The 24,076-nt window shown below is 40.0% G+C and overlaps 1 protein-coding gene across 1 annotated transcript; it reads right to left on the reverse strand.

The window, feature by feature from the left end:
• Nucleotides 1–774: 774 nt before the first annotated feature.
• LOC107286922 lies at nt 775–18,981 on the reverse strand. The gene is made up of 7 exons (XM_015815365.1): nt 18,350–18,981; nt 16,756–16,949; nt 8,584–8,697; nt 4,785–5,114; nt 4,108–4,134; nt 3,008–3,115; nt 775–1,321 (listed from the first exon to the last, which is right to left on the reverse strand). Exons 1-7 carry the CDS (start codon nt 18,856–18,858, stop codon nt 1,314–1,316), a joined length of 1,290 nt encoding a protein of 429 aa, XP_015670851.1. The 5' UTR covers nt 18,859–18,981; the 3' UTR covers nt 775–1,313.
• Between the last annotated feature and the right edge of the window lie 5,095 nt (nt 18,982–24,076).

Genomic DNA, 24,076 nt, shown 5'->3' on the forward strand with positions numbered 1-24,076 from the left:
GTGCCTCTGCTCTAAATGATAGCAATATCTCATTGCACATATAGCTCACCATATATCACACTACAGTATGAACCAATCAAGATCAAAGGGATGTCCCCTCTTGCATGCTGTTTCATATGCAGTATAATGTGAGGAAGATCTCCTCGCTCATAGCATTATGAACCAAATATGGCTAGTTCTTGAAACTTCTTTCCCAGGGAAAAGCACTCCAGAGCTGCAAGCAGATATCAGACATGTTTAGTTTTGTCAAAATACTGAAATGATGTTCCCATGTTGCAATGCAAGCTATGCCTGTTTCATATCTATGTGCAACATCACAACACATGTACAAAAGAGGTAGTGCTTATAGTGCAATGCTGCTGCTTATACCATAAGCTCCCTCCTGCAGACACCTCTGGCAACAACAATAACAGCAACAACAAAGTTCATATAGCTGATCACCTGAACTGCAGAAAAAAGATCTGGGTTACCAGCTTTTATCTATATAATTATAATATGGAGACAGACTTTGTGTTCATTTCCACCTAATTGCCTTTGGTATTATAACACTTTAATGCCAAAATTTATTGAAAAGTATTAGATATATATTTCACTAAAAACTAGGGCATCTTTGATCAGTTAAAACAGGAAAAACCTTCAACATCCCCCTCCACTTGTAAAATAATATTTGTCTTAGAAGAATTAGTTTGCAACATTTGGTCATCTTAAATTTGATACCTCTGGATTTATGAATGAAACACACGAAACTCTGTCAAAGTTTTCTGTTAGGGATGATTTTACTAAAAACAGGTAAAGAAATAAAGATTTACTGACATGTGAAAAAGTCAACATTAAGCATTTTAAAGCCTATTGATCTCAGTTATAAGAACTTTAAAAGGTCAAGATGCTTCTATCTTTTGCATCTCAATCTAACCCTATCACATTCAGTAGAATTTGCATGCATCAAATTGTGTGACATCTCTATAATCTTATGGCACATGTCTGGGGGGAACGAGTTTCGATGGAGTCCATTTTCTGGAGAGACAAGTTCATGTTCGGTGTAAAGCTGCAATTCTATGTATGTTTCCTTCAAAGTAAACATGGTTAAATATTTTTAAAAACCACAGAGAGACATGAAAATGCTATGAAGGCTCCAATAGATATAGAACAGTAAGATAAAATTGGGAGCAACGAAACATTTTTATTTTTATTTTAAAAAGAATCATAATGCTACTTCAGAATTTGAAGACAAGAATCATTCTTCTTCTTTTCTCCAGCATTCATTCAACTCAGACATGATGTCCCCAGGCAAAAGGCTTCTATTGCATCAACTGTCACACGACTGAAAAAAGGAAACAAGGGCAACTAATTAATCCTGGATTAAATATCTTATCTTTTTTATTATCACCACAATATTAAAAAGATGTTGAGACTCTAGAGGGAGCGCAGAGAAGATGATTAGGTCATTGGAGGACAAAACATACAAAGAACAATTGTAGGCAGGAGAAGAAGCAATGGATGGAAACTAAGCGAGGAGGAAGCAGCCTAAAACTAAGGAGAAATTTCCTGACAGTTAGAACAATTAATCAGTGGAACGACTTGCCTCCAGAAGTTGTGGGTGCTCCAACACTGGAAGTTTTTAAGAAGATATCGGACAACCATTTGTCTGAAATAGTATATGGTTTCCTGCTGAAGTAGGGGGTTGAACTGGAAGACCTCCAAGGTCCCTTACAACACTGTTATTCTGTTACTGTGTTACGTATTTCTAGACACCACAGCAACCGTTAAAGGCCCAGGGGCACATTTCATACAGGACGTCTCTTTGATTAAAGAGTCCAGATGCAGAGTACAGAATTCCCATAGTGAAAGGGAAGATGTTGGAAAAAAACTGGACAATCTGTCTTTTCTTGCATGATGAGCCCTCTGCTCCAGTTCAGTTCCAACTTCAAGCAAATCTTGGGTGGTTTATTCCATATATTTGTTTAATCATAATCATGATTTAGATTATGATAATATATATTTTGGGTTTACTTTCCAGAGCTACGTATGCAGTCTTATATGTCAGTGGTACACAAAGATACCTGTTAGGAATATCTTACGCCTTCAGGGAAGTATATCAGAGTCTTGTGGGTCCTTCAGGTGTAATCAATTGATTATCTCTTTCATAAATAACAGTTCATTTCAGAAATGTGTAGAGTAGAACCTTGATAATACTCCCTGAATCCAGTGAAATGGATGAGAGCCATACAATTTTAAGTAATAATAAACTGGAAAGATTAGAAGAGCCAGTTTGATGTAGTGGTTAAGGCATCAGGCTAGAAACTGGGAGATGGTGAGGAGGCAAGGGCAAACCACTTCTGAAAATCTTTGTCATGAAAGGGACTAGTCCAGGCAATCACCAGGACTCAGTATTGACTTGACAGAACAACAGCCAAAGTTCTGAAGATGTCAAAAAGCCTACATAAACAGACCATGACTATGGTGAAATAATTTATCCTTCTTTATGCTAGCCATCCAAGATTTGGGCTCTTTATGGATATTATTGTCCAGATTGCCATGAGGGAATTGGGTCGTGTATCCATTGTCTTATCTAGATTAATCTAATTAAGGGTGTTTTCCCCCATCTCTTTCACCTAACCATGTTAGAAACTCACCCAATAGCTTTGTTTTTTCTGCCGTGTCCCCCATGATTTGCCTTCATCTCCTTCCCAGCACACATGAGTAAGGCAAACGCCTCTCTTAACCTCCATCCAAAGTCAGGTTCAAGGCCTCGTCCTCCATCACCAAGGAAGAAAATCAAGGGACTGACAGTGATTAGGAACTGAGGCAGAATCAAGATCAGCAATCATTAACTGCCCCTTCAAGGGTGGGTGAGGAACATTTAAATTCAGCTGCAGGGAAAGACTGTAGGAATCTTTAAACAGTGAAGACTGGAAGGGGATATTGTTAAGGGCAGGATAACACATACAATGCATTTTTCTCAGGAATTGGATAAATCTGGATATAAAGAACAGACATGGCACATTACCTTTCTTTCTTAGTTTCAAGTGCATTATAAATGCCCCATACAAGGCACTCTTGAAAATGAGAAGAATATACACCAGTTTTCCAAGATTGGCTTGCCTAAGATACGAATCTAAATGTGAAGGTTAGGGGAAAATAACAATATAAGAATTGTATACATCTATATAATATTTGCATATATATTTACAGTATATATAAAACCAAGTTGAAGCTAGACAGTGTAACCTCCTTCTGTTGAACTGTTTTACTCTTCCTCCCTTCCCCAGCACATTTCTGGAATACATGATTTCAAGAGGCAAACTATAAAATATACAGAAATTCTTTGAGCTGAGGCACCACATCTCTGCAATATATTTAAATATTTATCCATGGAATATTACCTTTTATTAAAAAAAAAAAGAGAACCCCCCCCTTTGAGAAAGATATCCTGGGAGCAGAAGCTGTAGGGAAGAACAAAAGTCTTTCCTTACTCCCAGGTTTTTTTTGGGGGGGGGAGGGTGAATTGTTTTGATTTGCTTTTACTGAATTGACAACCTATCATCTCGCTCTTGTCCCCATCTTTCCAAACTTCAACCCTATATTTTTCTTGTGCAAATCCACACCTGGAGCCAGTAAGAGGAAAAATGATTGCATATCTGGTCTAATGGGCACTCTCTTTGCTTCCATTTTAAAATGTGAGAGAATTTACTTGTTTTTTTACAAACTGTTTAAAAGAAATAAACCATTGCTGATGCTTCTCCTATCATCATCCCAAATAGTAGTAATTTGTATTCCATCTGCCCAAGACTCCAACTAAGTCAAAATAGCTTTTAAAAAATAAGATGGTCCTGTTGCTGTATTTTAAGATACGATTTTGTTTTTCCTGAAGACGGGGAAATCCTCAGTGATACTGAAATCAAATCTACATACAAAAGTCCCTGCCTTTTGGGTTAAATTTCACAGTTATATTCAAATCATTTGCCAAATTAAATGTATCTGTCAGGAATGTAACATGTTGAATTCAGCCACACTTAATTAAAAGCCCGCTTTCTATTAGGGGTCCTAGAGAAAGTTAAAGATTCAGTGTAATACACATTTGGAATCAAGAGACTGAATTTGACTTACCATTTGTGGGGGTGTTGCTATCACATTCTAAAAACAGAAGGAGGAAAATTCTCATTAGCTATATTTCATCATCATCATCATCATTGTCATTTCTACTACAACTAAGAAATCCCACACAAAGAAGAAAGAATAGAAAATGGAGCAAACTTGTGCTCAAGATTATTAGACATGTATAATTTCTAAAGTGTGTGTGTGCATCCTATAAATTCTATACATTTAATATTAGGTAGATATATTCTGATATTTAAAGGCAGTGCTTCTGAAGCAAGGCTCAAAACTCACTCCTTAAAGTCATTGTTCTGATTGGCACTAGAGGTTACATGTAAATATTTTTAAGAGATAATAAAAATGGAAAAATAGTAAAAGAACATTGCTATGTTCTGACATTTTGGCTGTATCTGAAACCCGTAGACACAGATCAGAAAATTATCAAATTTTGCAAACGGACAAATACGATGAGAGAGAGAGAAACTAATAGTTAATTATGAGAAAATGAATCAGTACAAAAAAGATTTAGTGTAAGCTATCACATTTGCCCAGGGATTGAACATTTGCTAATATTTGTAATTTTGTTTAGCAAGATATATTTTAAAATGCTCACAAGTGCAGCATGTGGACAATTCTAGCGAAGTGCAGAAAAGCCTCAGAAAGTGAAACTTGATCTTCCTTTCACCCACCTTCTCCAGTTATTGAAGCTTCATAACTTGTGCTTGTAGAAGAATTGTAGAAATCGACTTTGCACTTGAAGTTGTTTTTTGAATTCTGCCACTGGTTACTAGTGATTCTTAAACGGCTGATCAGTGAATATTTCTTATTTTCATATTTGGGCTCCTCTGTCTTTATTCCCTCTGTTATAGGATTGTTGTTTAGGGACCATGTAAGAATGACATGATCTGGATAGAAATCAGTGGCCAAACATACAATTGTAGCTTTCTGCTTTTTTCTCAGTTCTCTCTTGGATGGAGAAAATATAGTCACAGTTGGGGGGGTGAGAAGGTGTCCTTTTTCTGGAAGATAAAGCAACATATAATGAAAAAGATGACAAACCTCCTCAAGCTATAGTTGACCTAAATATGTCAGCTTGCCAATTGCATCATGAAGTAATATTGCTGGCTCCTTCTTACTTAAGCACAGGGCATTTCAGCAGGATGGGCTCATTCAGATGTCAGTCATTAAATGCTGAGAATCAAGAAAGGCTAAATACCCTATATGCACCTATCAATCAATCAATCTTGCAGTGATGGCATGAGTTCTATGGAGAATCAGCAGAAAGATGAGATGGGGAGGAAATCAGGCATTGTCTCTGTTTCACCTGCAGCTCCAAGCATTGCTCAGGTCTTGATATCCAAACCTATACTCAGAGAATGGTAGAACTGCATGTTTGTTTGTTTGTTTGTTTGTTTGTTTGTTTGTTTGTTTGCTGTGTTTGGGTTTTTTTTGTTTTTTGTTTTGCTTTTGAGTCAGTGTTGACTCCTGGCAGCTACCTGAACAAGTCCGTAAAGTTTTTTGGGCAAGCTTTTAGAAGTTGTGTGCCATTGGCACACAAGAGAGCTGAAAGAGAGTGGCTGGCCCAAGGTCACATAGCTGGCTTCATGCCTAAGCAGGGGCTAGAACTCAGAGTTTCCCACTTTATAACCTGAGGCCTTAACTATTACACCAGACCTGGCCTTTTCTGAGTTTATATACCATCTTTCAAAATGGGGTTTTCCCACATAGACAGGAGTGGGCTTAGTTTTTATAGTTGAGGCAGTTCCATCTGTGGAAGTATCCACACTATCTGTCTATGGAGATTCTCATTCAACCAGGTCATGGTTGTCTCAAAGATGTTTTCTCAAAAGGCAATTGGACATTTTTGTTTTGACTTGAAGACATTTTGTTACTCGTTGAAGAAGCTTCTTCAGTTCTGACTGAATGGTGGGGAACTTCCTTGGAGGTTTATCTTTAAGAGGCCATCTACCTTAAGATTGAACAGCCCTCTCTCAACAGAGGGGGGGATACGAGACACCTATCTCCTGTTTACAACACAATCCTTTCAACAGTTCCAAGAAGTTTCCACACCCATTTGCACTATTCAGGTGACTCCGAGGGCACAGATTAACCTTCAAGTGGCCTCAACATCTCTCAGAAAGAGTACTAACAATTAGATGACTGCAAGGAGTATAAATCCTTCCATTCCCTACCATTCAGTCAGAACTGAAGAAGCTTCTTGGATGAGAAGTGAAACATCTTCAAGAAAAAACAAGAAAGTCCAGTTGCCCTTTGAAAAAGCACCTTTGGGATATCCACACTATGCTGCCCATATTCTTAAATAACATCAGTTTTTAGGACCTGAGAATGTAGACCATGTGATCAAGGACTGGTTCCCTTGCCCTATATCCCTTTGTAGCTTAATATATATTGAGTAAGGAAGGGTCCAGAGTTTGTAATCCAGAGGTTACAAAGGGAATGATTTTTTGACAGGGAGTAGTAGCAGTGAATCTACAGCTAGATAAATCATTGTTGGATATATGAAATCAGTCATTACAGGCTGGTTACTAATTTTCCATTACAAGATAAGATGCCTGGCTGTGTATGAGTTAATGAAAAGGCAAATGCAATTTTAGGGCTGCCTTAACAAAATTATACATTCCAAATCACAGGAAATAACAACTAAGCTTTGTTTTGCTTTGGTCAGACCTTACCTTAATTATTACATCCAGTTCTTGGCACTGTACTACAGACTATCTGAAAACACATAGTCTGTTGAGAATACCAATAAGATTGACCAGGAGGTTTGAAACTCTTCTGAACTGAGACTGAAAAGCTTTGAGAAATGCAAAATAACTTAACAACCCTCATTTAAAAAAACATTTTTTTTCTGCTGTCCTTCTACATTATAATCTCTTTATCATTATCCAGGTATTCAGAGACCAGCATACTATAATTTAGGGGAGGACTGCAAGCCTCATATCAAGATTATAATATGGAATAAAAAAGTCATATTGTCCTTCCTTATGAATCATTGCTACTGTAGGATAACTACAATTCACACTGGCCCTTGAAATGTACATCATACATGTTTCTTATGCCCTTAATATAATCCTTACCTAGAACAGTAAGCCTGGTTCCTTGACCAAAGTGCAGCTTCTCATTGCCACACAATGTGTTTTCCATGTATCATAATAAACATCTAACTCAAAAAACTTTGTTGTTGTGTTAGAACGGTTCTATTCTCTGACCATCTCTCTACTTACACTCCCAGTGTGTTATACAGGGATAAAAACAGTAAAGCCTTGATTTGCAATATTGCTGTTATTTTAAGATAAATGGATTCACCTCTTCACTGGGCATATTGGCTGGAACTAGTATAAATTGAGGTCCAAAACATCTGGAAGAAACCAATTTGCTTAGCTCTATACCATATTATCTTGATGGATGTGCTAAATAATTACTTCAGATCTCCTTTATTCCCATAGATCTTACCTAGTACTGTCAGTCGAGTTCCTTGTCCAAAATGGAGCTCGTTAGAGGTACACAATATGTCTGTCCTATAAATGAACCTCTAGGAACGGCTATGTTGAAGGAGTGTCTCCTGTTTATTAAAAATTGTTTCTGAACATTGCCTTGAGTCTAAAAGTAATATCCAAAGCTGAAATATTGAAATGAACCTTCTGATATTTTCTTGACATGTTTATGCTTGCTCTGTTCTTGGGGCCCTGTTGTTATTTATAGATTTTATATAGCATTGATAGATTTTGTGTGAGTATTAGAGTTTATCAATGAACATTTGTTTTTTATTAACAGTTGCAAGCATCCGAATTAAGACCATGCAAGTTATAAATTCAATTATTTAATAAACTAATACCTAGCCAATTGGGTGCCTTTATTGCCATTAATATTATAATAATTATAAGTGTCCCACAGTACCAGTTACCTTGAATTAGATAATCCTTTCATCTATCCACATTTTATATTGTCCAATTTGTATGACTAAAAGAAAAAATAATAAGCCATAGATCTGTACAATCATAGAAACAGTACTGCAGTGGCCATCAGAAAGAGTCCCTATTTATTGGTATTGAATTTTTATATATTTCATATAGCCAAGGAAGATGGTATGGAAGAGATTTCTAGGCTTTTCTGTCACCTAGTCACTTCACATAAACCTTATTATAATTTATAGTGACATTCTTAGCATCCAGATTATTGATCTATATTTTACAAGGAGAATCCTTCATATAAGGAGTTCAAAGGAATACATATATTTCCATGTTACCCTCAACACAATCCTGTAAGGAAGGCTGAGATGAAATACTGTAAGGGGTTATTTATCAATGAATCAAAGTCACATTTCTTAAGTCCACTGCATAACCCACTATGCTGTCCCCCTCCTTAATTTTCACATAGTAGTTACTTCCTAAAATCCTACATGTCGTGCCTAGTTTCCACAGCAAAGAATCATTGAATCCATGTAAAAGCCCACAGCACATGACTTACCTAATACAGATACTCGAGTTCCAGGGCCAAGGTTCAGTGGACAATTTATGCACGGCATGAAATCCTGTTGCTCAAAGAAAACATCACCCATGTACACTACCAGGAACTTTTTCTCTAGTTACTTCCTGGGGGGAGGGGGGAAGCATCTCTAGGCTAAATTGAACTTTGATATAGTTCTTACATGTTTTGATGCAATTGTGTACATGTTGCATTTATATCCTTTCAAAGGCCCAAGATGTTGGCGGACATGTAGAGAAGGGAGAGCTGAACTGAGAAATTAAATGGTGAAGTTTGTACTTAAGAATGGGAAGTCCAGATCAAAGCACTCCACCATTCCTAGTGATCTTCATAGAAACAGTGTGATTTCATGTAATGAACAATAGGAGAGCCTGGTGGTCATTCGGGCCATTTTTTTTCCCCAAAAAGATCTTATCATAGTGATTAGAGCTATCTTTGACTAATGAGCTGATAGAGATGAGCAGGAAGGCTTTTGAAAAAAAAAATCCACATGCTTTTCATATTCATCTTTGACTGTCCATGTTGAACCATATAAGAGTTGAGACATTTACACTTGCTATTTCTCCCTCTCTCCTTTTATTTCCCCCAATCTTTAAGGACTTTGTTTTATGATTTCCGCTAGTCTTAGCATGCATAACCTATACTGTCTCAGGTTCTATTACCATAGCAATATGGAGCCATGTTTTCAGCATGATTCTACTAGTTTCCATTAGATGTATTACCTTACCCCCAAGCATTCTGTTTGGTCCATTCTCCAAAGTAAGCCTCCTCACTATTTGCACAGCTGGCAAGGTCATGAAATAAATTCCCTCTGGATTATCCATAAGGGAGCTGATAGGTTTTTTTCATCCTATTCTGTCTGTTACAATTAGAAAGCTGTTCCATCAAAGTTGGCTCCCTCTGCCCCTAGTTCATAGTTTATCCAGTGCTGATAAAACACGAGAAGGAATAAGGCTAGAAGGCAGAGACTTTTGTTTCCTCTTGATTTGTCACAGATATTTAGTTAAGGAGCACATTGCCATCTAAAGCCATCTGTTTCCTAAGAATCTCACTCATGCTTTGAGGCTGAAAGCCAACAAACCAGAAGTCACAACTGTCTCCTGTATGAGCATGAATTTGCTCTTATGTAAAAACTGATATTGTGAGGGGAGATGTTTGATTCATAGATGCCTATGACCACTACTTGTTGACTACAACATCCAGTATGATTTCTGTGTCTGTGTGTGTGGGGGGGGTTATGGATCAGAGCAAGACAGAAACAGGGAATGGACCCAAACAGAGTATGAAATTGATCATACCCGATTTATAAAATTTTCTTAACACATCACCAATTTTCAAGTTAAACTAGATGTGGCAGCAGTGAATCTATCAACTGACTGATCACTGCAAAACAAGGATCAATGTGGGGAAAAAATTTAGGTGCAATATGAAAAGCAGGAATCAAATTTTTCCTTTACAGAGACTTTTGGTTTACCCATCAGTATTTTTTCTCAATCCAGGACTCCATAAATAGAAATGATTTCTTTAGGGGAAAAGTAAAGCACAAATAAGAAAGGATTCAAATCCGACTTTAATCTCCCCTAAAATTTCAATCTCTTCTGTTTCTCTTTTATAGAAGGTTGGCATAATTTGTATTGGATTCTCCCCTAATTATATCTAATATTTAGTAAACAATTGCCAAGAGACCTATTGATAAATATGAAGAGACAGATGTTGGCAATCAATTCCATCAGAGAACATAGAACATTAATGTTTTAATTAGTTGAGTTTTATAGCTTTAATATGATTTTATAGGTCTTTTAATTTTTGATTGGAAGCTGCCCAGAGTTGGTTGAAAAATAGGTGGCTATGTAAATGTTTTAAATCAATAAAATAAATTAATTAAACTTCCTGAATATTTTATTAGTCAGCCTCAGCCAAGAGTGTATTTATGTGAAATTTGCTAACAATCTTTTCTCTTTAAACAAATCGTAGAAACCCAACAGATTTTCATGGGACTGAAGAAGGAGAAAGAGAAAGAGAAACAAGGAAAGAAAGGGAGACCCACATATCCTAACATGCATGATTGATTCTTCTCAGGCAATAGATCCTATGATGGTCAAGGAAAGCCAAAGGAGATGTTCATGAGATTAACGCATTTTATGTGGAGGAATGAATGCTGGAATCAATTTGTACTTCAGCCATATGCGTTTTGAGTGGCAATTACATGGATTTCTACATTCTAGACCAAGGATTGATCAAATATTCATTAACATTTTAAGAAATTCAGTCTTGCTTGTAATAATAAGCTATAATTTTTTTCTTACCGAGTACTGTGAGTTGAGTTCCTTTTCCAAAATGCAGCTCAGTATATGTACACAGTGATGAAATCACCAAATAAAATGAATGGTAATTCTGGTTGGGGCTATTCAGTCTCCTGAATCTCTTTCTCCCCCCCCTCTCTCCCCCTCCCTCCCTCTCTCCCTCCCTCTCTCTCTTTCCAGCTATAGCTTGAATGCAGCCTCACATCCCAAATGGCATTCAGTTGTCAGTTGACATGCAAAGGAGGAGAAATAGGAAGGAAACAACAAGCAAGGCTTGACTTGGCTGTGCTTTGCTCCATTTCAATGTCTCCACCTAGAAAAACTAGAACCTAATTACATGCATCCAGTATATTCAATATTTAATTAAAATTAATAATTATGTATAATCTTATGATCAAGGTGGAGCTTGATGATCACTAAAATTTATTTATTTATTTATTTTCTTTTAGAAAAGAGTTATCATTTTTAACTTTGGGTGTACAATTATAAAATTCTAAAGTTTTTCTAAGCAAGCTGAACCACACACTTCCACTAATCTCATGTATTTAACAGGGCTCAGGCAAGAAAACCACACAAAACAATCTTTGGTGAACTTACCTAGGACTGTCAGTCTGGTTCCCTGGCCAAAGTACAGCTGTGTGTTTAACACAGTATTAAAGAGAATTACAAGAATATCCCAGAGAACTTATCGGCTGGAGACAAATTAACTAGTGTGTGAATCATCTCTCATTAACACAAAAGATAAGTTCATAAATGAACAAACTTTTTGGAAAATGTTGGGTCTTTTTATCTCTTAATGAGGAAAAATGAACTAAATCAGAGGTCTCTGTCAGTTCAGGTTCTCTGTCTGGGTGATTTCTCTCTTCTTCTGTCTCCAGAACCTCATTATTTATTCTCGTAATCTTGAGTAATTTCAACTAAATTTGTTGATCTCTTCTTTTTCCTAAGATGAATGTGAAGAATATATCTCGCAAACTTAAGAGCCACATTCCAGAGGGACAGCTGTGTTGGTCCGTTTTCCAAAATAGCCAAAAAAACCAGAGGCATTTTAGAGACAAATGGCATTATCTTAGAGCAGAACTTGTTCACTAGCACAGATTGCCCACCTAATCATCCAACATCATTGAAGAACATGATTTCCCCTCCCCCATATTTTTATATATTTTTTCTTTGCCTACTATATTGCATGATAAGAATAGAATAGAATAGAATAGAATAGAATAGAATAGAATAGAATAGAATAGAATAGAATAGAAGGGAAGGGAAGGGAAGGGAAGGGAATTTTTATTGTCACTTTAAATGTACACTAATCAGTATACATTAAAATGAAATTTCATTGAATTCAGCTCTCAAAAAAAATACCATCATGCATATACCCACATAAATACACACATATGACACAGAGAAACACCAGTCTAGTTCAATGTATACATATACATGGCGAAAAAAAGGAATCCTGTGAATTTACAAGACAGATGGCATAAGGCAGGGCTTTTCAACCTTTTCACCCATTGTACCACTTTTAGGATAAGGCAATATCCGAGTACCACCAGTCGTCCAGCAAGGTGTCAAAAACTCGATGACCCCCCAAAAAAGGAAAAAAATGATAAAGTACAGGTAGTCCTCGACTTACAACAATTTGCTTAGTGACTGTTCGAAGTTACAACAGCACTGAAAAAAGTGACTTATAACCATTTTTCACACTTACGACTGTTGCAGCATCCCCAGGGTCATGTGATCACCTTTTGCAACTTTTTGACAAATGAAGTCAATGGCCAGGGGGGCATGGCCAGCTCATCACTCAGGTTGCAGGGTGCCTGTGGGGGGTGCGGGCAGGGATGTGGGAGGGGATCCGTGGGTCTCTGGTGGATGGGGTGGGACAGGCATGGGAGCCTTTCTTCCCTCCCTCTCTCCCTCCCATTGTCCCTTCTTTCCTTCCTTCCTTCCTTCCTTCCTTCCTTCCTTCCTTCCTTCCTTCCTTCCTTCCTTCCTTCCTTCCTTCCCTCCCTCCCTCTTTGTCTCTTCCTCCTTCCCTCCCTCCCTTCCATTGTCCCTCCCTCCCTCATTGTCCTTCCTTCCCTCCCTCCCTCTTTGTCCCTTTCTTCCTCCCCCCCTCCGTGCCCAGGAAGGGACAAGGGGAGGGGGACAGGCTGCCAGCATGGCTGGCGGCTGTGCTGCCGATGGCCATGGCGACATGCCAAACCTGCCTGTGCACGCGCAGAGGCAGAAGCAGAGGAGAGCTCTGCCCAGCTCACTTGCTCGTGCTTCGCTGGAAAACATGCCGCTTGCTAATTTAGCAGAAGCACCAGGATCAGCGCCAGGCTACAGCTGATCCGTGCTTCTGCTAAATTAGCAAGTGGCATGTTTTCCAGCAAAGCGCGAGCAAATGAGCTGGGCAGGAGCCCAGGAGAACAGCTATAGGTGATCTGCGCTTCTGGGCTGCTCTGCAGAAGCACGGATCAGCTGTAGCTGTGCGCCCTGATCCTGGGCTCTTGTCCAGCTCACTTGCTCATGCTTCGCCAGAAAACATGCTGCTTGCTAATTTAGCAGAAGCACCAGGATCAGCACTGGGCTACAGCTGATCCACGCTTCTGGGTGGCTCAGCAGAAGTGCGGCTCAGCTGTAGCTGCACACGCTGATCCTGGGCTCTTGCCCAGCTCACTTGCTTGTGTGAGTGAGAGGGCAGGGGCGCAGAATTGGCATTTCTGAGCACATGCCGATTCGCACCCCTTCATTCTTCTGAATGAAGAATGGAGTGGAAGGGAGGCAAATTCGGGGTGGAGCAGAAAACACGGGGGAAGGCGTTAGGAAATAAGCGCCAAGGTACATGGTGCCTTGCAAGGGATTCCCGAATGTTCTGTAATTGTTTTTCCTCTCTCCTCTGTGCGAGAAAAACTTTTGCAGCATAAATCTGAAACCAGGTGTTCCTGTGAGGTGGCGCAGGAGGTCCTTGGGAGAGGCGAGGACAAGCTTGGCGTTTCCTCTCTCCCAATTCCCTTCCTCTTCTTCACCCCCTTCCCTGGCCTGCCTGTGATCTTAGCTCGCAGCTCTGTGGCTTTTCTTTGCCTAGCCTGACAGGTGCTGATACATGCTCTTTGAGCCCGCCGCGAGCTTTCTTGCCCCCTTTGCTTCTCCCCCCGCTTTCATGAGGATTGTGGCGCCCTTGGGAAGCTGATCATGCTTTGAACCTTAGGAGAGGAGGAGGAGTCCCTTCCTCTTTCCCTCCCTCTCTCCCTGTCAAGCCCCCGTGGGCTCGACATGAACGGGTGGGGGAGGGGTCGAGGACAACATGCGGGGCGGCAAAGGAGACCAGCGGCTGGCACCGTTCTACCTGGCAGTGTGGGTGTCGGCTCCGTGGGCGTCCCAACCAATAGCTGAGTGGCTCCGACTTCTGGCCACAGAACAACTGATGGGCACGAGGCTGACTTCTGGCCCCATGAACAGCTGAGCGGCTCCTACTCTTAGCCACCAAACTGCTGATGGGCATGAGGCTGTGGCAGGGAGCCAAGGGCCGATGGCATGGCCTGAAGCTGAAAGGCTCTGTCTCCCAACCACCGAACAGCTGATGAACGCAAGGCCTGGACCACAGCCAAATGGCGCAGGGATGCTCACGGGACTGGAAGGCTGCAGTGCTGCAGCTCCCATTGTCCCTTTGTTCCTTCGTCCTGTTTTACACCGCCCAGACCCCAGCCTGGTTTTGGCAGTCAGCAACACATCACGGCCCTGCCTGACATCATGGCCCTGCCTGTGCTCGTGCAGAGGCAGAGGAGAGCACACAGGCAGGGTGGGGATGTTGCCGGTTCACCTCCCATTTTCAGGCACGTACGTTACAAACCGGCTACTTCTCCCAGTCATTTTTCCCCTACTGGGGCCCAGCATTCGATCCAGGTTCCCCGATCCTCTCTGTGTACATCATTCTTCCCACAGCTCTCCCCAGCACTGTCGAGAGATGCCCATTTATAGATGACTTCTGGTACGCGTACCACCGGTTGAAAAGCCCTGGCATAAGGAACAAAACTGTTACAGAATCTAGTAGTTCTGCTATAAATACTTTGAAACCTCCTCCCAGAGCACAGCAATAGAAGCAGACCATGAAGTGGGTTTGTGGGGTCTCTAACAATGCTTTGAGCTCTAAGCACATAGTGCCTATAAGCAGTATCCTGAATCATGGGAAATGAGCTTCCCATAATCTTCTCAGCTGTCCTTACCACTGTCTGTATGGTATCTGAGGCACTGCTACCACCAAACCAAAGAGTGATGCAGTTTGTTAAAACGCTCCCAATTGTCCCTCTGTAAAAAGTGGCCAGGAGAGAAAGAGAAAGATGTGCTCTCCCCACCTGATGCAAGAAATGCAAATGCTGGTTTGCATGCTTCACTAAAGATAATGTACGAAGAGACCAGTTTATATACTTATATACAAGTAGTCCCTGACTTGTGAACATTCAGAGTTATGATGACACATAAAAAAGATATTTACAACCTGGATTTGAAGTTCCGACAGCTGCCCTCCCATGGTCACCCAATCACATTTGGGGCACTCAGCAACCAGCCTACAGTTACGTCTGTTTGCAGCATCCTGCAATCGTGTGAATGCAACTTTTGACATTTTTTTGCTGGAAACTGGCATTTATTTTTGGTTTCTGGCAAAAAACGCCCATTGTGGACTGTGGGTTCACTTAATTGACTGCAGTGTTTGCTTAAAAACTGCAGATTCATTCAACAATCATTGTGATTTACTTAATGACTACCGTAAAAAAACTGTAAAATCAGTTCAGTCACATGATGACCTGTTTAACAACCAGCACAAGTTACAACCATAATTCCAGGCTCAATTAAGGTCCTATTTGTAGCTCAGGGTTGAAATGAGAGGTCCTTGGTGCTCTCTGAGCTTGGTTGTTTTCTTGCAGACATTTCATTACCCAAACTAGGCAACATCATCAGTGCTAACAGGAAGTGGGTTTGCTCTCATTTTATATTCTAGTAGCTTGTCCTGTCAGTGTTGGTAGGAGTGGTCTTGATGGTTCTTTGTTGGGCTGTTTATTGTAAGCTTGTTTGGCAGTTCCTTGACTGGGATGTTGCTTACTTCTTGATTATTAATCTAATGTTAATCTTGTTGTTAATCTGTGCTCATCTGGGTGTTGATTGCTGGTGAGGAAGTGTTTCAGTCTTTTTGTCCCCTTTTTGGCTTGTTGATTGTCTCTTTTGAATGGTATGTAGATGTTGTTTATGTCTATGTGCCTGTTGATGGTCAATCTGTCAGAGTGCCAGGCTTCCAGGAATTCTCTAGTATTGTTGGACCTGGCTTGGTTGAGGATGGTCACTGTTTCCCAGTTTAAAAAAAATGATTGTCTGTCCATGTGTCATGGAAATTAAGGATTAAATTTCACTATGTCTTCTGACTGCTAGTTGGTGTTCATGGATGCACTCTGCTAGTCTTCTGCCTGTTCATTCTACATAGTGGCTGTTGCAATCCTTATACTGTATGTTATAGATGACTCCTGCTTTTTTTCTGGGGATGCTGGGTCTTTTGGGTTATTTAGGATCTTTTGGAGGGCTTTAGTTGGTTTGTTGCTACACTGGTGCCATGTGGTTGTAATAATCTGTTTGTGATTTCTGAGAAGTTTTTGATGTATTGTAGTGTTATCCTTTTCACAGCTTATGTTGGTTGTGCTATATTGGATTGAGTGACCAGACATATTTGGATGAGGTTGCATGGATATGCATTTTATTGAAAGATGTTGTATAGATGATCTGTTTTCTTTTTTCTAATGTTCAGGGTTGGTGCAGTGTGTCTGTGCTCATCTAAATAGTGTTCGTACACAGTTTCTCTTATGGGAGGTTGGGTTGTTACTTTGGTTGTGAAGCACTTGGTTGGTGTGGGTAGTTTTTTGATAGACCTGTGTTTCTAGTTTGCCATCACTGTCTCCATTGATATGGATATCCAGGAAAGGTAGTGTGTTGTTATCTTTTTCTTCTTCTTCTCTTGTGAATTTTATCCCTTTGTATGTGTTGATGATTTCATGTGTGTTCTCTGGATGGTCCTTTCTTATTATAACAAAGGTGTCATATACATACTGGATCCATATTTTGGATTGTATGTGTAGGAGACATAAGGGGAGACTCTGTCATAAGAGACAGAGATCTCGGCAAAAAAAAAAGCCACCCAGTTCTGTATTGTACAATCTACTATGGCAATTGCGGCTAGATCCTATTTGGTAAGCAAGGGAGGGTTTTTGTAAAGGGGTCTCCATGAAATGAATCATTGTGCCCCCAGTCCCCACAATGATTGAGTCTCATACAGAAAGACTTCACTTTTCTACTCTGTCACCACTTCCAGCAGTGAAGTGAAGGTTTCCAGGAATAGTGACAGCTGTGGAACTGGTGAGTATCTTCAAAGTCTTGCAGGCAGGTGCAGAGTTTCTGAAAGTGTTCTCTGTTCAGAAAGACATACTGTAACAGTCCATTTTTCCCTTCTCCTTTCTTAATGCTACATCAAACTGGTATCCTTTCTCCAGAATATTCTTTATGACTCTGTTGTGGGGGCTGAACAATCTCCCCAGAGATGGACAAGGAATGTGTTGGTAATTTATATTCCATAACATCATAGCAATAGCTGTTCAAAATGCAAGAAAATATAGTTATTTCTTGAATGCTCCTTTTTATGATGCGATGTTTCTGGTTCCATTTCTTCCCTGTAGAAATTGCCAAACCAATTTTATTAAAATAAAATTTATGGAAATAAAGTCTTTCTCCAGCCACTTTTAGACCGTTATCTCCAAACTTAGATTGTTTTCTAAAATGGTCTTTGACCAAAATCAATTTTGACTGACTGATTGATTATCTACTTTCCTGGTCAGAAAAAGACATCTCTACAGAGAAGTTAAGAACAACAACATAAAGATTAAAATTTTAGCTAAACAAGAGGGATATAATTGAGATTGTGTAGTGCATTGGTGATGAACTGGAGAATCCCTGCTCAAAATTTTAGCCCTTTTTCAAGATGAAATACAACTACTTTATCTAACAGTTACTAAGCATTATTTAGAAAATATGAAACATTTAAAAGCATATAAATTTGCTAAATATTCTTACAAAACATCTATAAGCACTCATTAAAGCCTGGAAGAAAAATATTTGTCTTCTCTAGTTGTCTACTCTGAAATGATTTGTGAACATCTTTCAAGTATATTGAACTACATAACTATTGTTTCTTAAGAAGCTACGTTATTTGAGGTTTTATCCAAACCAATCTGATTCTCCTATTCATGTGGGAGGAGCTTGAAGTTCTCTCCTAATTTGTTGCAAGACTCATAAGACTACCTTGATTTGTAAACATGCACAGTAGTCCAGGTAGTCCAGGTAGTCCAGCTACATCATCCATTCAACAGAGAAGTTTAGTACTGTGTGATAGATGTATGACCACTATCTTTACTTCTTTTATCTACCTTCTGCAGACACATAGGAGAGAAGAAAGAGAGAGAGATGCGAATTTTGACTCCAAGCTTCCATGTGAAGACTCATGAGACGGTTCTTGCAGGGAGCTCCTGAAACATTTTAGCACTGTGAAGCTAGAAGCACAGAAATAAACAGCAGCATCCTCGGAGCTCATTTTGTTGATTTGCAATGAACAGTGTTTACTATGCTTCTGTTGAATCTCAAATCTTTGTTTTTCAAATCCATCTTCATAAGTGGCTTGTGATGCTCCCTTACCTATGTAACCAATCAGTTCCAGCTGCTGCTTTGCTACTGTTTGCCGATACCAGTACATCCAATTGTGATCTGTGTTGGTCTGCTGGCAATTCATTTGAATCTGGTCTCCAAGCTGCCCTGATATCCAGGCTGGTTTCTGCGTGAGCAGTACCTGTTCTGCTCTGATGCAGAATAATAAGAAGGAGAAAGAGAAAGAAGAAAAGAAGGAAGGCTGAAGGTGTTGGTAAATTATACCCCATAACATTGTAGCAATAGCTGCTCAAAATGCAAGAAAATACAGTTATTTCTTGAATGCTCCTTTTTATGATGCGCTGTTTCTGGTTCAGTTTCTTCCCTGTAGAAACTGCCAAACCAATTTATCAAAATAAAATGTATGGAACTAAAGTCTTTCTCCAGCCACTTTTGGATTGTTATCTCCAAACATAGATTGTTATACTCCGCCCTCCTTTGCTAACTGGTTTTCTACAGTATTTCCCTTTCTCTTATGTAGGAAAATGAAAAAAAAAACCTATAACAGAAACAGGTGCCAGGGAAACATCATTTGATCTCTACAAAATATCCTGTTGAAGTGATGAAGGAAACCAAGAAGCAATTGTGTCAGGTGGTTCATACGTCCTAAACCCGCCCTTCCCAAAGTGCTGATGACAGTCCAAGTTTCCTCTTTAGATGGGTCCTAGAAGTGTTCATAAATAAACTCTTGAACTTGGTTTTATTTGGTTGTAATGTGGAAGCTTAGATAAAAAAAATCATGGTTTGCACTGGTCGATTCTAAGGCTGACACGCAGGCATCATCCAAGCTGGATTTGAATTCACGAGGAGGCAATGAAAGATCGGAACTCAGTAGATAAACTGAGGCTGCCAGGTTTTGTGCTGGATTGCTGGTTTCTGACTTAAATCATAGAGGTGAAAGACTGTGTCTAGTGATGGGAATTTATTTGTTTGTTTGTTTGTTTGCTTGCTTGCTTGCTTGTTTGTATGTGTCTTTGTAGATGTTGAGAACAGGCACCACATAAATACCACACACAGAACAGCACACACTCTGATAGGGAGAAGTTCCCTGAGAATGGGCTCTATCTAGCATATGTCCAAAAGCTCAGAAGACTAAACCTGTGGTCTCGGTGACCGACCCAGATTGGATCCTGCAACATTATGCCTTCTGAGCCTGGTGAGATAGAGGGCAGAATCACCTTAGCCAAGTTGAATTACACAGCCTTTTCTTGTAATGACCCAAAGGACACTTAATTTGTGCAGGGGAATATTTACTGTCAGAGTTAATTGAAGACTAATTTCTTAGAGCCAAATAAGGAGTGAAGATACTAGGTCTGCCAGGAATTATATGCTGGTTAACAGAGAGGGCATGACTTGAAATCATGGGAAAAAATGGGGTATCCTGGAAAAGGGCACTTTTGTAATAATGATAGATACTTAGCATGTTGCTGAAGAGCTTGCAGCTGCAAAAATTGTAATAAAAGGGGGAGGTAAGGCTGGAATAGAAAATATTTGAAAAAATAAAATAAGCAACTCTCAGCAAAGGCTAAGGCAAAGGATCCTCGAATCTCTGTTGCTCCCTTTCCCATTTCTGTTACAGGGGACTCTTATTAAGAACAAACAAATGTAAACAAGTTAATTTCAAGAATACCGACTGGAGGGTTGGTGGGAAGGAGAGATCCACAAAAGAAATATACAAAATATTCTTTTGATCTTGCAGTTCCAATGCAAATAGATAGTTTAAATAGGATTCAAATTATGCCAAGATCAAAACCATATTGGTCAAAGTTGCTCCCTGGGGATTATTCAGATTCAGCAATCTGGCCCTCTTTCTCCTAATATCATCAGATCTATCACTCTGTCTCTTCTGGTAAATTCATTGTCCATTATGATTTTTTGTTTATGCTCCAGCAACAAGATATTGATCATTTAAGAGTAGCACTAAAGCAGAAAGTCAGCAAGAGCAGGTCAGCAGGCTCTATACTGTTTAAGCACATACATCCAGTACAAACCACAATAGGGTCACTTCCCCCTTTGCAACGCCCCTGTAATTTTAAGTCAATAGGTGTCATATTTTTTCGTGCAATGGCTGTCTTTGGAACTAGATAACTGTTGTCCTCCCCACTAAAGTGCTATACTCTTCCACCCATATTATAACAATCTTCATCACTAGAGGTGCTCAGCTAATCTCCAATGCATATGTGACTGTGATTGATCCCACAGGATAGGATGTGATCAAAGAGGGTAACGTGATTTTGATGTGGAATCCTATGACCTTAGGTTAGATTGGGAGGTCAGGAAGGCAATCCAAGGCAATACAGCTAAGGAAATTACGGGGGAGTAATCATGAAGTTACAAGGAACAAGTATAACTTACAGGAGATTTGACTTTGTACAAAAAAACAATAATTTTCTTTTAAACTGTTGAAGGATTTTGCTACTGTTTATGTTGCCATCTGCTGGCTATAGTGAGTCTTAAAACAGCTCTGACTTGAAGAACATGATTTAGATCAGCGTTTCTCAACCTCAGCCACTTTGAGTTACGTGGACTTCAACTCCCAGAATTCCCCACGCTGGCTAGGGATTTCTGGGAATTGAAGTCCACACATCTTAAAGTACTGTAGCTGAAATGGAGAAATGCTGATTTAGATCTAACAAAACTTTCAACAAAATATGAAATTACCCTATTTTCTACCTAACTGTTTTATAATATTAAACTGGTAGTAAGTATCTGATTATTAACCTCTTGTTCGTTTTGCAGTATTTATACAATCCCAAAGGACTCAGCCAATGGAGTCTGTGGGGGTTTATTCTTGAATAAAAACGAGGAGGTCACTGCTGTAAGGCTCACACTCTACAACAGGGGTGTCAAACTCGCAACATCCCGTGACGTGTCGCGATGTACCGCAACTTTTTTGTCATTGCCAGCAATGGGATGGGCACGGTTTTGCTATGATGCATCCAGCCCACGGGCCGGCAGTTTGACACCCCTGCTCTACAAAGACACAACATAGCAGGGGGACAAAAGAATGGGTTTAGTAGTTAAGGGACCAGGCTAGAAACTTGAAGATCATGAGTTCAAGTCCCACCTTAGGGACCAAGCCAGCTGGGTGATCTTGGGCAAGCCACTTTCTCTCAGCCCTAGGAAGGAGGCAATGGCAAACCCACACTGTGGAATTGGTTTTGGTCTGGCCAAGCTGCTCTATTGCTGTACCTATTCCCAGGGCAACTGAAACTGGCAATCCCAGTGGTAGAATTGGGAGAGAACCAAACTCACAAGAAAGAGCAAAAGGGACCAGAGATGGAAGGGGCTCAGATGCCTACTACTGCTTCTCTTCATCACTGCAGTGATGGTACCCTTGAACAGCAAGAACAGTTAAGAAAAGCAAAGGTGTGTTAGGATGGCACCCACACCTAGAAACGGCCCTTCTTAAACCAAAACAGAATGCCAAGAATTTAACAGCACATTCATTCAAAAGCAAGTTGATGCTCTTAGAATATGCTTACTGTAATACTAATGTGTATAACCACATTAGTAAATTAAAACTTTTATATGAATGCCAGTATATGCCAGTATATGATGCCATTCTAAATAATTATGGCATATATTGGTGTGAATGAAATATGAATGCTTGGAGGAGAGGAGGATATGAAACCCACCTAAGGCTGGCCACGAAGGCAGAAAAGTTTGCTCAGGAGGGTTTCAACATATGCATCACTTGAAAAAGCACCCAAAAAATTTGAAAGATTTGAATATTTGAAAGAAGACACAGGTTATAGTTCTCACAGCAACAGATGACCCCCATACAACTGATGGTTCCCCTTGAATTGAATTGGATGAGGCAATAGCCTGTCTGTAGAAAAGCACAAAGCTAGTTGAAGCTGGTTGGTACACCTATTGAGGGCTTTGTAAAATGGGAACAACCTAGCATTCAGTCACTAAATGAATGGTTGTAAGTAGAGGACAAACTGTAATACATTTGGTTTTTCTGCTATTTCTCTGTCCTCCATCAGCCCATTTTAATGCCCTATCATTGAATAGTCCAAGGGCCTCCCTCGTCATTTTCCTATTCCACGTGCATTTGAAAAAAATAGTTGTTGGCTTAATGTTTTTATCCCATGTGTTCCTCAGAGTCTTTTTTTTTTTTTACATCTTTTATCAACCATTTGAATAACATTTTCCAAAATCCTGAATGGATTTATACTCAGAATAAACTCTCTGTTTTTGCACATTGTATTTAAGAAAAATATGCACACTTTCTTTCCGAGTCACATCTACTTGACCCACCAGAGTGGGAAGGCAGTGAATGCTATGGGTCCCCTCTCCTAAGGAAGTCCATCTAGTGAGACTAAGAAGAAGGGCCTTCTCTATGATGGCTCCCCTCCCCATGGATCATCGTCCTTGCGGAAATAAAATTGGCCCCCACTTTGAGACTCTGTCAACCATCCCAATATGCTAGCCAGCAAAAGAAACTCCTGAGACATTTTTTTTCTCCAAGAGTATACTCTACTGAAAAGCCATGTGGGTACAGAAGTGGAAAAGCCAGTTCTAACATTTTGTGTGCGAAAGCATAAGATAAATTCCCCTTTTCCCCCCCTGGTCCTCCCATGGTGCTTTGTCCACCAATCGGTTGCACCTGGGTTGTTTTGAGAACAATCTGTTTGCCTCGGACATTCTCAGAGTTGGTGACTTTGGTGGTGGAACTGTCTCAGGTTTCTAGATGGCACACTTGCACTCCAATGCCCTCCCTCCTCCCATTATTGTTGTCTGGTTGCAAGCAGGCTGCGTAGCGAGTCAACCATGACACACTTTTTCACAAGACCATGAAGGCCTGGGGACCTCAGAAGGGGATGGAGCCCATCAAAGGTTCATTTGATTGTTAACACCAGAAGGGTGGGCTCTCACTGTTTTTGTATTGGGTTTTTATTCTTATAAGCTGTTAGGAGTCACTGAAAGTGAGTTGGGCAGCCATATAAATGTTATTAAATAACCAAATTCTTCAAATAAAACCACACTGAAACACTAAACTACACCAGGTAATCTTGTTATAGGCTATCCTCATTGGCAAGGGAAAGTGATGCCTTCTCAAATTTGGATTTACTTTAGAGCAGGGGTCCCCAACCCAGTCCATGGACCAGTACCGGGCTGCCGCATGCCAACAACCGGTCCACACCAGCAAGCAAAGCCCCATCCGTGAGATGCAGGCAGCACACAAAACCACACACCCTCCGGTCCGTGGAAAAATCTCTTTCCACGGACCCGGTCCCTGGTGCCCAAAAGGTTGTGGACCTCTGCTTTAGAGTATAGAAATGTTGCTCTGTAAAAGTAATGGGGAATTCATGTTATTCTTACTTGGGTGTGGCCATTAAGTGCAGACAATGCTTTTTATAAGGGAACTTGAAATAACTGGAACATTAAAAGGCAACATAATTCAAGGGCTCTGGATTATAGATACAATCTTCAATCTACGCAAC

Source organism: Protobothrops mucrosquamatus, unplaced genomic scaffold (genome assembly GCF_001527695.2).
Source record: "Protobothrops mucrosquamatus isolate PMUCROS unplaced genomic scaffold, P.Mucros_1.0 scaffold337, whole genome shotgun sequence".
In the NCBI taxonomy this organism is placed as follows: Eukaryota; Metazoa; Chordata; class Lepidosauria; order Squamata; family Viperidae; genus Protobothrops; species Protobothrops mucrosquamatus.